This window comes from Sorex fumeus, unplaced genomic scaffold, assembly GCF_029834395.1.
Source record: "Sorex fumeus unplaced genomic scaffold, SorFum_2.1 ptg000122l, whole genome shotgun sequence".
NCBI classification, from domain to species: Eukaryota; Metazoa; Chordata; class Mammalia; order Eulipotyphla; family Soricidae; genus Sorex; species Sorex fumeus.
The window spans coordinates 11,199,188-11,210,730 of record NW_026606179.1 but is presented as its reverse complement, the minus strand read 5'-3'; the positions used below and the strand labels follow the sequence as shown (position 1 = coordinate 11,210,730).

Here is an 11,543-nt window from a genome sequence, read left to right as displayed (position 1 = left end):
CGTCGCTAGGGGGGAGTAAGAGCGTTGCAGTGGCCAGCCCTGCCGGTGGCTTGCGGAAGGCGTGCAGGGAGCTCCTCATAAGTATGGCGGTCCTGGCAGGACGACCCCGCCCCTGGAGCCCCGCCTCCCGCACCACGTGACTCTCCACCTAGTACCGCCAGGGCCGCCGCGGACCGAGCGGAACGATCCCCTGATTGGGTAGTCAGTCGCCGTCCCGCCTCCAGGCGGGGAGCTCTCTACGCACGCGCACAGCCTCTGGCCAATGGGAAGTCGGAAGGCCGCTCGCGCCGCCCGTGTCGCATCACTTCCTCCGCCCCTGATTCAAGGCATAAGAAACCCTGCAGCTAGTCTTCCTTCTTTCCCAGGCGGCTGCCGAAGATGGCGGAGGGGCAGGTGGGGCTCCGCGCGGGCTGTGGCGGCGTGGGGCCGGGTGGGACCCGGGCCGGCGCGGGGTTGCCCCCTCTTTCCCCTCGTACCTGTGTGGTGGCACTTAAGCTCGGTAATTGAACAAGGCGGGACGCTTGTGGGGGGAAGAGGGATCTTACATGGGGGGGTAAGAGACGCAGCGGAGGTTGCCTGGGAATGGCCGAATGGCGGCCTCGTTGCTCCCCGCGGGGCGGCGATAGAACCTTCTAGCGCGCGGGAAGAAGGGAATACTCAGGTTTTGCTTGTTTCGCTCTCGCTCGGCTTGGCCCCAGTTAGACCCTCGTGTCCCCCGGCGGTGGGTAAGCGCGTGGCCCGCGACCTCGGGGACTTTAAATGATACCGTGGGCTGACATGCATTGAGGGACCTTCCATGCCGCCCTATTCGCGCGGCCCCATTGCTTGTAGGGATGCTAACGAACATTCGCAGGCAGCCACGAGAGTTTTGGTATTAAGTACTAATGCGGTGGGGTCGAGTTAGGGTCGTTGTGGAGCGAATTGCGCTTCGGGATACGGCTGTGCGATGAGGCCCCATCTCGCCGCCTTCGCTAACTCCTGGGGTGGGCGTTGGAAAGACAGCGGAAAATTGGGTCCTGGGTCTCAGGTAAATGCAAAGCAGGACGACTCCGCAGGGGGGCCCCGGACACGTGGCTCTGTTTACTTGGCCGGATGGCATTGTTGGGCGTCCCTCGGTGAACCCGCATTCCAGAGCACAATTCATTAGAGCTGAGAGTGGGGGCGGGGGTCTCGATGCTGGAGCGTGGCAGTTAGCTGGAAAGCGGAGGCCGGCGGAGCCGCGCTGGCCCTGAACCTCAGTTTTCTTTGCTGTGTATTGCAGTTAGGAACAAGCACCGAGATCAGGAGAGCTAGATTCTGGCAGGATGGCTCAGCTTACAGCTCGTAAGTGCTAACTGAATGGTCGCTGAGTGTTGCCGAGCCCGCCCGGGGCCTTCCGGGCCAATGTGACCTGGGATTCAAAACGCCTGCCCTTCCGCTCAGACATGAAGGGGTTTTCTAGGGGCTGATCCCATTCACTCAAAGCATCACTGAACCCTTTGCTTCCTAGGCTTCGTCCGTAAAGGGAGCCTCGGGTCCTGCTTCCTGGCTGCGATAGTTGGATGGGAGGGAATGGGGAAGGAGGGTGGCAAAGGTGGAATGTATAGGGGAGTCCAAAATGGGGTGCCTGCAAGGTCTCTTCCTGTCTACAGCAGGTGCTGGTGCTCGATGGCCGAGGCCATCTCCTGGGCCGCCTGGCTGCCATCGTGGCCAAGCAAGTGCTGCTGGGTAAGTGGATGTCAGCCTGTCACCTGCCTAGGTCAGTGATGAGCAACAATCACCATCTTTCGTTTGAGTCTCAAGACCATGAGATCAACCCCATGCACCGCTCTGAGACCTGAGGCAAATCTCCGGTTCTGTGGGCTGTTGGGAACTCTGACCGGGGCCCTTTCCTGGGTATTGTTAGGTGCCTTTGAGTAGTGCTGACCTTTGCCCTCTGCTGTCCTACCCTCCCTATAGGCCGGAAGGTAGTGGTCGTCCGGTGTGAAGGCATCAACATTTCTGGAAATTTCTACAGAAATAAGTGTAAGTTCAGGGGGCGGAGGTGGTGGGGGCAGAAGATGGGTGTGTCTGGAGCATCTTGGCTTCCAGGGGGTGTGTGCTCAATCCCCCACCTCTACTTCCAGTGAAGTACCTAGCCTTCCTTCGGAAGCGGATGAACACTAACCCCTGCCGGGGCCCCTACCACTTCCGGGCCCCCAGCCGCATGTTTTGGCGGACAGTAAGAGGTAAGCTGGACCCTTAGGGAGATGGGGGGGCAGCTTGTGGGGGCATGGCTAGTGATGAGGTTTCTCCCACTAATGTTCGAGTTGCCCAACCATGAGATGACTCCACATGCACTACCATCTGAGGCCACTACTCTGCATGCCCCGCCCCGCCCCGCCCCACCGCCACAGGATGGGTCCGCAGAGACCCTCAGCTGCCCAAATCTCCCCTGCCCGCAGGCATGCTGCCCCACAAGACCAAACGAGGCCAGGCTGCCTTGGACCGGCTCAAAGTGTTCGATGGAATCCCGCCCCCCTATGACAAGGTGAGCTGAACCAGCGCCTCCGGGCAGACAGTGCAGCCACAGGCGTCAATGATGTCCGCACTGTACCTACATTGTTTGACCCTCATGAGAACAGCACTGCCTGAGACGTCCCTGGCCCTGCTGCTGATGTCTGGCCCCCATATCTGGTTTCTAAGCCCCTTCCTCTCTCTGCAGAAAAAGCGGATGGTGGTACCAGCTGCTCTGAAGGTGGTTCGCCTGAAGCCCACCCGGAAGGTGAGTCTGTGGAGGGGCTCCAGGGCCAGTGGGACAGGACGGGGGGGAATGGATGGAGCTCCTGACCTGGCAGATGATGGCTTTTTCTCACGATGGTCTGCGGATGCCACAGTGGGCACTGCCGAGAATGCCAAAGGCATAGCTGATGCTAGGGCAAGAGGGGCCCTCAGCAAGCTCATTCTAGCCCTTCAGTTTAGAGCATGCTGGGTGAAAGGTGCTAAAATTCCCCAAGTTTTACTTTTCATGTAACTGCCCCCACCAGCCCTCAGAACTTCTCCCATAGCTGCCCCATATAATCTTGAATTTTTTTTTCTCTCCCAAACCCCCTTCCTCCAGTTTGCCTATCTGGGACGCCTGGCTCATGAGGTTGGCTGGAAATACCAGGCAGTGACAGCCACTCTTGAGGAGAAGAGGAAGGAGAAGGCCAAGATGCATTACCGCAAGAAAAAGCAGCTCATGGTGAGAGCAGGGCCTTGCATGGGCTCGGGTTCTGCGCAGCTGGAAGCCTGTCTAATTGGTTCTGCCCCTCCCACAGAGGCTACGGAAACAAGCCGAAAAGAATGTGGAAAAGAAGATCACAAAGTTCACAGATGTCCTCAAGGCCCACGGACTCCTGGTCTGAGTGCAATAAACTTGACTATTGCTTCTCATACGAGATCTGGCCTATCTTCCTTGCCGGCCCCTGGGATGCTGGGGAGACTGGAGGTTTCCTAGCCTCTGAACCATGCTAGGGTGGGTGCAGGCATGCTCTGCCAGGACCTGAGTCCCCATGTAGTTGGGTGTGAGTGCAACAGGGGGTTGACTGGCACTGTCCACCACAGGGACCTGGGCCCTCCCTCCCAGTGTGAAGAAATCTCCAAACTACCTGGCCTTGCAGGGACCCAGAAGCAGCTCCAGAATCCATTTGCACAGACACCGGTGCTTCCTGGGGGAATTACCCCACAAGATCCCCATGTCCATCCATGTCCAGGGCCTGTAATGTCCCCTGAGGAGCAGCTGGTATCCTAGCCAAGTGCTTTTTTTCCCCTTGGTAGAAAGGCTCCTGGGGTGCTCCTGTCTCCTGAGCCAGGGGTTCAAATTCACTAAAGGACTGTACTATATGCAAAGGCATGAGGCAAGTTAGGTTAGCTGGGGCGCATCCTGTACAGGACCAGCCCGTACAGTGTCCTGGCCCCACAAATGAATCTACCTCAGTGTCTTGAAGACTGAATCTCAGCAAGCACGTTTTCTGTCCTGCTACACCAAGTTCACCTCAGATGGACAAGGCAGAGTTGTGGGGGTGGCAGTGGGTTCAGGACGGGGGTTGGACATGGGTAAAAATGTTGGCATCAGGTCAGGCACCTCAGCTGGTCCCTTCCCAACAGTCCTGCTGTAGTGGTCACTGGATGCAGAGTGCCAGGTGCCTAGAACTAAGTGGCACTTAACTTATACTGCAGGGTACCAAGCACCACCAGGAATGTCCCCTGAAATCGGACCCTCAGCCCCTATTGCACCTCAGGGTGTGGCTCTAAGACATCCAGTGAGGTTCTGGCTTTACAAAAGAACCAAGGAATGTGAGAACCTGGGTTAAATGCAAAGATTTTTACCAGGTCCTTGCTGGCAGAGCATTTGCCTTGTACCTGGCAGATGCAGGTTCAATTCCTCTCCCCTCTGGAGAGTCGGAGAGCCTTGCAAGCTACAGAGAGTATCTCGCCCACACACCAAACCCTGGCAGGCTCCCCATGATGTTTTCGATATGTCAAAAACAAGTCTCAACAATTTATTGTGACACAGTACTGGTGCTTGCTCCAGCAAATTGATGAACAATGGGAGGACAGTGCTACAGTACTGGCAGGGCTTACACCCTTTGTAGTGCTAGGCTGTACTCTCCTTTTAGATAAACCTTCCAGGAAATGAGGGACTGGGGTGCCTCCTTTGCAAGTGAGATCCCCTGGTCCTTGCTTCCCTCACTGCTTGGTCCCCAAGGCACCTGTGGGAACCACCCCAAATAAACTTACACCCAGAGCACCCTTGGGTGTGGCCAAACAGAAGGAAGTCCTGGAACACTACAACAGGAATTCAAGCTTAAATTCCTCAGCCCCCAGATGCCAACCACTTCCTTCCAGGGTCTTTTCAAGGAACTTGTGAGGTCTTAGCATGCATCTGAGATACCAAGGCCCAATGATGGGTTTTGAAAACAAAAAAAGGGGCCAGGAGATTAAAATAGGATGTGGCTGACCCCGGTTCTACCCCCAGCGCCCCATATGATCACCGCTATGAGTGACCCCTGAGTACTGAGCCAGAAAGTCACTCCTAAGCACTGCTGGGTGGCCCCCAAAGTACAAAACACCAAGGAGGCAGCAGATACATCTGTGCTGACGATGACTGGAGTAGGATGCTTAGGGGTTTATTTTCAGGGGCCACACTGGCAATGCTCAGGAGTTACTCCTGGCCCTCAGTCACTCCGGTGAGCTCAAGATGCCTGGATGGTCTTTGGGCAAAAGCTGTACCTATTTTACTATGGCTCCAGCAGTTGGGGTAGCTCATTTGAGGGGAGGGGCTGAGAGACAGGTAGAAGGATTTGGGGCCACATCTGGAGAGCGACCCTTGGAACTGTGGTAGAGGGCCACTCTTAGTGCTCAGGGCCTTGGAGATGGAACCAGGGCCTCACATGCAAGGCAAGTCTCTCCCGCGAGCCCCATCCTGGAGTCAGGGATCTTGAAAGAGGTCCAAGAGAAGGAACAGCTGTCAGGGAGCTACAGGCAAAGTTGGGCTCCTGCCCACGCGCCCTCACAGGGCCAGATGTCAGGCATTCACATGTGCCAAACAGGAAATTGCCACAGCATTGCCCCCTTGTTTCCAAGGATGGAACCCAGGACCTTACATCTCCCACATAGCTTGCATCTTGTCACTGAGTCACATTTCCCTGGTGCCTCAAAGCTCCCTTTTCCTTTTTTTTTTTTTTTTTTTTTTTTTTTGGTGTTACACCCAGCAATGCTCAGGGGCTACTCCTCGCTCTGCATTCAGGAATCACTCCTGGTGGTACTTGGGGACCATATGGGTTGCCAAGGATCCAACCAGGGTCAGTCATGTGCAAGGCAGAAGTTCGCCTCCCCTACTGTATTATCACTCCAGCCCCTAAGCTCCGTTCTTTAAAGGCAGGTTTCAGGTTGAGAAGGTAGATTAAAAGGGGCTTTGACTGCAGGAAGTCTGGGTCCACTTCACCATCTGGTCCCTGGAACACTTAGCCTGCCAGTGGGCTGAGAATTGTGCTTTCCTCCCCCACCCAACTCACTTCTCTCTTTTTTTTTTTTTTTTGCACAACTCTGAGCAGCTGTGGCCTCAATCTGTCTCAATCGCAGGAAGAATCCTTGGCACAACGTCCGCCTCAGGCCATTGTTGCCTAAGATTCAGCTTTCTCTTTTTGTTTTGGGGCCATACCTGAAGGTGTTCAGGGATCACTCCTGGTGTGCTAGGTGACCTTATGAGGTGCAGGGAATCAACTCGGGCTGGCTCAAGGCAGGTGTCCTACCCACTGTATTATTTCTCCGGCCCCAGATTCAGCTTTCTAAACATGTATAACATAAAGTGGGCTCATGTGACTCTTATATTTAAAGAGTTCACAATCAAAGTGAAAGATCCAGTGCAGGAGCAAGCTGAAAGAGTCAGAGTGCTTGCACTTGCTTCGCATGCTGGAAGCCTATTCCATCCTGTACCGCACGGTAGCGCAGCTCAACTCCCGTTCCCACTGTTAAGGTTTGCCTGAGTGAGGTCTCAGACTGTCACTCATCTGGAGTAGCCCCTGAATACCTGGTAAAAGTGACACTCACCAAAAGAAATTCAGCAGGTACCACAAAGTCGGTGCTAGAGAGTGCACATAACGTTTCAACGAAAACGTCTTTACACAGTTTGTCTTTACTGACAAAACCTATCACACTCCCCCTCCCCGCCCCCTAAAAAACAACCAACCAACCAACCAACCAACCAACTCTTTGGGATTTAAAAAGGGCCAAAGTGGAGTGCAATTTACATTTTTCATTAAACTGCAATAGAGGGGCAGGAAAGCTTTTATGGTGCTTATTGAGATTGCTTTGCACACGGCCGACCCAGGGTAGATCCCCCGCACCCCATGTGGTCCCAAGCACCTCCAGGAGTGATTCCTGAGCCAGTGGTAAGCTCTGAGCACCTGCAGACGGGGCCCAAAAACCAAAACACAGAACCGGGAGGTGGTTCACCGGAAAGGAGCACGCCTTGCATGCATGAGACCTGGGTGCGATGCCCAGCATGGGGCATCTTTATAAAGCCCAGACATAGCTCGAGATCACCCAGGAGATGGAGGGTGCACGAGCCTATGACTTCCGTAGCACGCTCTGCAAAAGATGGCGGCCACCACATCCATGCGGGACCACAAGACGCCCATGTGAAACTCTGTAAAACATGTCGGCCTCCGTGTGAATTCTCGCGATACCCCAAAGGGACTTGCGGCTGACCACGCCTCCCCAAAGTGAACTAGCGGGACTACAACGAGGCTGGTCTGAACTCTCGCGAGGTCATGTCACAGCTTCCCGCCTCTCTCCCTGTACCATCATGGCGTTGTCGGTGCCGTCTCCCAAATGCGGTTTGGCCCCTTCGTCAGAGTCGCGCCCAAGACTCCGCCCAGATGTACTGCCGCTCCCTGTTGGCGTCACTTCCGCTAGCGCCCATGCGCAGTCGATAAGGAAACCGGACGCTGCCGCGACTTTCCTTTTTCCTGGCGGCCGCGAAGATGGCGGACATTCAGGTGCGCGCTCCGGGCAGACGTCAAAGCTGCGGGGTTTACAGAACGCCGGACTCGCTCCGCGTCCCGCTGTGGGGCTGAATCGCTGGCCCCCCTAATTTTCGGAGGGTTAATCTACGCTCGCGGCTCCGAAATCGGAATTAGCTGCTGGGGTTTAATGGCGGTTGTAACGTTGGAAGCTGAATTTCTTGAAGTTCAGGACTTAGGGGATAGGTTTTTTGGACCACAGGAGTTCATGGGTCCTGACATCGGAAACGGGTGCCCGTCGTCTCTGTGTTTGATTCAGAAAGCCCCCAGAACAAAAAATGAGACCTGCCGGAATTGTGATTTTTGTGGCTCCGGCTTTTGTTTTGCTTTTTGGTTTCTGAGTACCCGCCGGTGCTCAGGGTTTATTCCTAGCTGTGCGCCCAGGGATCAGTCCTGGCGGGGCTCGAGGAACCGTCTGTGGTTCCAGGGGTGGAACCCGGGTTAGCCACGTGCAAGCCAAGCACCATTGTACTATCATCTTGGCCCCGTTGTCTGCGGGTTTGAAAGGATGAATTTAACGGATGGTGCGGGATAATGTGGAATACAGATGCTGAGTAACTCTGGGGTTTAGAGTTCTCTGGGTTAGAGGGAGGTTTGAGCAGCAGGAAACAGGTCAGGATTTTTGAGAGGGCAGGAGCTCCCAGCTCTAGTGACTGTGGAGTTCCATAGTTGCCTCTTTTCTGCAGACCGAGCGTGCCTACCAGAAGCAGCCGACCATCTTCCAAAACAAGAAGAGGGTCCTGCTTGGAGAAACCGGCAAGGAGAAACTGCCAAGATACTACAAGAACATTGGTTTAGGCTTCAAGACTCCAAAGGAGGTAGGGAACCCTGAAAAAGCAAGCGGGACAGCGCTGTGTCCCGGGATCCAAGCTGGGCTCCTGCCCTGGGGACTGCTGGGAATTGTAGTTTGTGTCCCTGGTGTCACGCCCTCTAGCCCTTTTTCCAGAAGACTAATTTCACCACTTATTCATTCCAGGCCATTGAGGGCACCTACATTGACAAGAAATGCCCTTTCACGGGTAATGTCTCCATCCGAGGGCGCATCCTATCTGGTGAGTGAGCCCCTGTGTTGGGGTCTGTGGGGGGACTCGGGCTGTGATATGTCTGCACTTCTGGGTCCAGGGCACCCCTGGCATATGATGTCTGTTCTCACGATGGTCTTCTGATGCCCACCTGGGGCATTGCTGAGAAAGCCATTTGGCACTGCTGATGTCAGAAGTGGGGGGGGCTCTTACTTTGCACACAGTCTGCCCAGGTTCAGTCCCCAGTATCCCATATGGTCTCCTGAATGCCAAGCCAGGGGTAAACCCTGGGCATTACTGGGTGTGACCCAAAAGGGGGAAAAGAGAAGTGGGTCATCTTGGGCAGGCCCCTCCCTTATTCATGGCACGTTAACTCTTGCATGCTGTCCCCACAGGTGTGGTGACCAAGATGAAGATGCAGAGGACCATTGTTATCCGACGCGACTATCTCCACTACATCCGGAAGTACAACCGCTTTGAGAAGCGTCACAAGAACATGTCCGTGCACCTGTCCCCTTGCTTCAGGTGGGCATGGGGAAACCCAAGGCTCTGGAGGGGGGAAGGAAGGGTGGGCTCAAGCTGAGGGGGCCCCAGGTGACACCACTGCCACCACTCTTCTGCAGAGACGTGCAAATTGGAGACATCGTCACGGTGGGCGAGTGTCGGCCTCTCAGCAAGACTGTGCGCTTCAATGTGCTCAAGGTGACCAAGGCGGCTGGAACCAAGAAACAGTTCCAGAAATTCTGAGCCCCGCACAATAAAGATCTTTTTTATTCGTGCCTTTGGGAGTTGAGTGCGGTTCATGTGGGGGACAGGGTTCTGGCTCAGCTCGGGGAAGCTTCTGCCCACCCTTCCCTTCTCATGGGGTCTCCATGGTTCCCTCATTCCCTCACTTGCTGGCGCTTGACTGCAGGAAGGATTGGGGTGGAGAGGCCAGACAGAACACCCCCTTCCCCCCCCCCCCCCAGCAATGCCATCCCCCCACACATACCCTGGGACTGCACTAACTACTGCTAATAGGCAAGCTTCTTGGCCTGGAGCCCCCCTCCCCACCCAGCAACCACCATTTCTGGAAATGGCCTTTGGGGAGAGAGCCACACCTGTTCAGGTGTCAGGATTGATCCACATGCGAAGGGAGCATTTCCCCTCATTTCTCCAGCCCGATTTTACTTTGTTGGAAATAATTTCCTTCAACCCAGAAAGGAAATGGGCTTCTAAAACATTTCAAATCCTGTGGACAGGAATAAACATTTTTTAGGGTTTCTAAACCCAGTAAGGGTGACAACCTCCCATCTGGGCCTAGAGATGAGGGCATGTGGGTGAGGGGCATCATCATGAGCCCTGGAACACAGCAAGGGGATGAGGGGTGCGGGGAGGTACAGACCTGAGGGATGGTCCAGATGAATGGCCTCAGATACAAACCGCTGGCCTTGGGCATCACTTCGGGGTTCCCTGCTGGTTTCCTGTTCACATGGACACTGCTGGGGTCCCCAGGTCCCTGCCCCCCAAACCTGTACCAGCAACTTAGCAGTGCTGGTACAAGGGTTGGGAGACAGGGCCCTGAGGAGTGGATCCTGAGGCCTCCAGTGTCTCTGGGCAGCCCAGCACCTCCTTTTCACCAGGCCCATAAGGGCGGGGGTACTTACCAGAGGAAGTGGGGCCTCATCAAAGGGGACAGGAAGGGGCTAGCCTTATGTGAGGGGTGTGCCCCAGCTGCCGGAAAACCCACTCTACCCAGGTTCCAGAAAATGGAGGACAGGCCTAGGGATGGGGCAAACCCAGAGGGAAAGAAGGGGTGGAGATGCAGACAGATGTGGTCAACAGGGACCCCGTGTAATGGGTGGGTGGGGACCCCTGGGTGGGGTGGGCGGGGTCCCCGCAGGTGTTTCCGCTGGGGAGAGCCATGCAGACAACAGCAGCTGCGCTCAGCCTCCTTCCTCACAGCTGTTGCTGGGGGAGTCTCCTTGGCACTTGGCACACCCCAGACTGGCCAGGGAATCAGCCTGTGCTGCTGAATTTTAGGGACAGGGCAGCCTGTAGCCTCTAACTGGCCTTTCCCACCAGCGTCCTCCTGCCACAGGGTGAGCCCCCTGGGGTGCCTCGCCCCTTCCTGAGTCCTGATCTCCAGTGTTGCTCCCTCTGCCTCGATGCTCTGAAACCTCCATGCAACCCCTCCAGGCCCTGCTCTTCGCTTAGGGTGAGTGGGTTGAGCCACTGTGATAGAGCTGGCGAGTTTCCCAATGATGGTTCCAGCAACTTGGGATCCTCACACACTCCAACAATGTGCGCCTGAGTCCTGCACCCCCACATCCCTGACCCTTGAAAAGCAGGAGAGTGAATGAATGCACATGGAAGTGATTGTTGAACATCAAAGGTGTTTTGGGGGGGCCAGAGAGGTAGTACAATGGGGAGAGCATTTGCCTAGTGTGCAGCCAATCAGATTCAACCCCCCACACTGTGACCTCCAAGATCCACCAGGGTGACTCCTGAATACCGTGAACGCTGCCAGGGTGACCCCAAAACAAAGATTTTGGTTCTTAGAAGTGTGGTGTATCTCAATGGGCTGCAGAGATAGGAGAGGGGTTCAGGCACTGGCACACATGCTAGCCCAAGTTCAGTTCCCAGCTCTAAATCTTCTAAGCACCCCCAGAACTTTCCTGAGCACAGAGCTAGGAGTAGCCTCTAAGCACCACCGGCTGTGGGCCCAAACAAGAAGGAAGTTTGGTGGTTTCTGTGGGATGAGGGGTGCTGGGATCTATCGCAGGGCTCAGCCGCTGGGCCCGTGCCCAGGAGAGACGCACTAGAAACTTCGCCCTTGTTTGTAGCGGTGGTTTCCTTCAGCTCTGTTTGTCTTAGCTTCAAAGTTTTGTTTTGGTTTGGGTCAGGGACCACACCTTGCAATATTCAGGGCTCACTCCTGGCTCTGCACTCGGGGACCAATGAGATGTGGGGGATCAAACTCAGGTTAACTGCATGCAAGGCAAATACCCTACCC

General features: G+C 55.4%; 2 protein-coding genes and 5 non-coding genes across 9 annotated transcripts in view; all 7 read left to right on the top strand.

The window, feature by feature from the left end:
* Positions 1 to 311: 311 nt before the first annotated feature.
* Positions 312 to 3,391, top strand: RPL13A (ribosomal protein L13a). 2 transcript variants are annotated; one of them, XM_056136251.1, is made up of 9 exons: positions 477 to 499; positions 1,262 to 1,323; positions 1,635 to 1,707; positions 1,939 to 2,004; positions 2,106 to 2,207; positions 2,424 to 2,509; positions 2,684 to 2,743; positions 3,080 to 3,202; positions 3,279 to 3,391. In XM_056136251.1, exons 5-9 carry the CDS (start codon positions 2,135 to 2,137, stop codon positions 3,363 to 3,365), a joined length of 429 nt encoding a protein of 142 aa, XP_055992226.1. In that variant the 5' UTR covers positions 477 to 499; positions 1,262 to 1,323; positions 1,635 to 1,707; positions 1,939 to 2,004; positions 2,106 to 2,134; the 3' UTR covers positions 3,366 to 3,391. The 2 variants fall into 2 exon arrangements, with proteins under 2 accessions (XP_055992225.1, XP_055992226.1); XM_056136250.1 differs by lacking the exons at positions 477 to 499; positions 1,262 to 1,323 and adding an exon at positions 312 to 393.
* Positions 1,736 to 1,819, top strand: LOC130044556 (small nucleolar RNA Z195/SNORD33/SNORD32 family). The gene has a single exon (XR_008795416.1). It is a non-coding gene; the product is annotated as a small nucleolar RNA Z195/SNORD33/SNORD32 family (small nucleolar RNA).
* Positions 2,252 to 2,335, top strand: LOC130044555 (small nucleolar RNA Z195/SNORD33/SNORD32 family). Its single transcript, XR_008795415.1, has one exon. It is a non-coding gene; the product is annotated as a small nucleolar RNA Z195/SNORD33/SNORD32 family (small nucleolar RNA).
* On the top strand, positions 2,551 to 2,620 carry LOC130044559 (small nucleolar RNA SNORD34). Its single transcript, XR_008795418.1, has one exon. It is a non-coding gene; the product is annotated as a small nucleolar RNA SNORD34 (small nucleolar RNA).
* Positions 2,812 to 2,898, top strand: LOC130044567 (small nucleolar RNA SNORD35). Its single transcript, XR_008795424.1, has one exon. It is a non-coding gene; the product is annotated as a small nucleolar RNA SNORD35 (small nucleolar RNA).
* A 3,972-nt stretch (positions 3,392 to 7,363) lies between the features above and the next one.
* The window catches only part of RPS11 (ribosomal protein S11), a 49,511-nt gene continuing 45,331 nt past the window's right edge, over positions 7,364 to 11,543 (top strand). Inside the window, exons 1-5 of one of the 2 annotated variants that reach the window (XM_056136862.1) lie at positions 7,364 to 7,502; positions 8,213 to 8,344; positions 8,503 to 8,578; positions 8,944 to 9,073; positions 9,172 to 9,299. In XM_056136862.1, the coding sequence (XP_055992837.1) occupies positions 7,488 to 7,502; positions 8,213 to 8,344; positions 8,503 to 8,578; positions 8,944 to 9,073; positions 9,172 to 9,295 (477 nt within the window). In that variant the 5' untranslated portion in view covers positions 7,364 to 7,487 and the 3' untranslated portion in view covers positions 9,296 to 9,299. Of the gene's footprint in view, positions 7,503 to 8,212; positions 8,345 to 8,502; positions 8,579 to 8,943; positions 9,074 to 9,171; positions 9,328 to 11,543 lie in introns of those variants that run through there. The other variant, XM_056136861.1, reaches the window with a different exon arrangement.
* LOC130044566 (small nucleolar RNA SNORD35) lies at positions 8,658 to 8,745 on the top strand. The gene has a single exon (XR_008795423.1). It is a non-coding gene; the product is annotated as a small nucleolar RNA SNORD35 (small nucleolar RNA).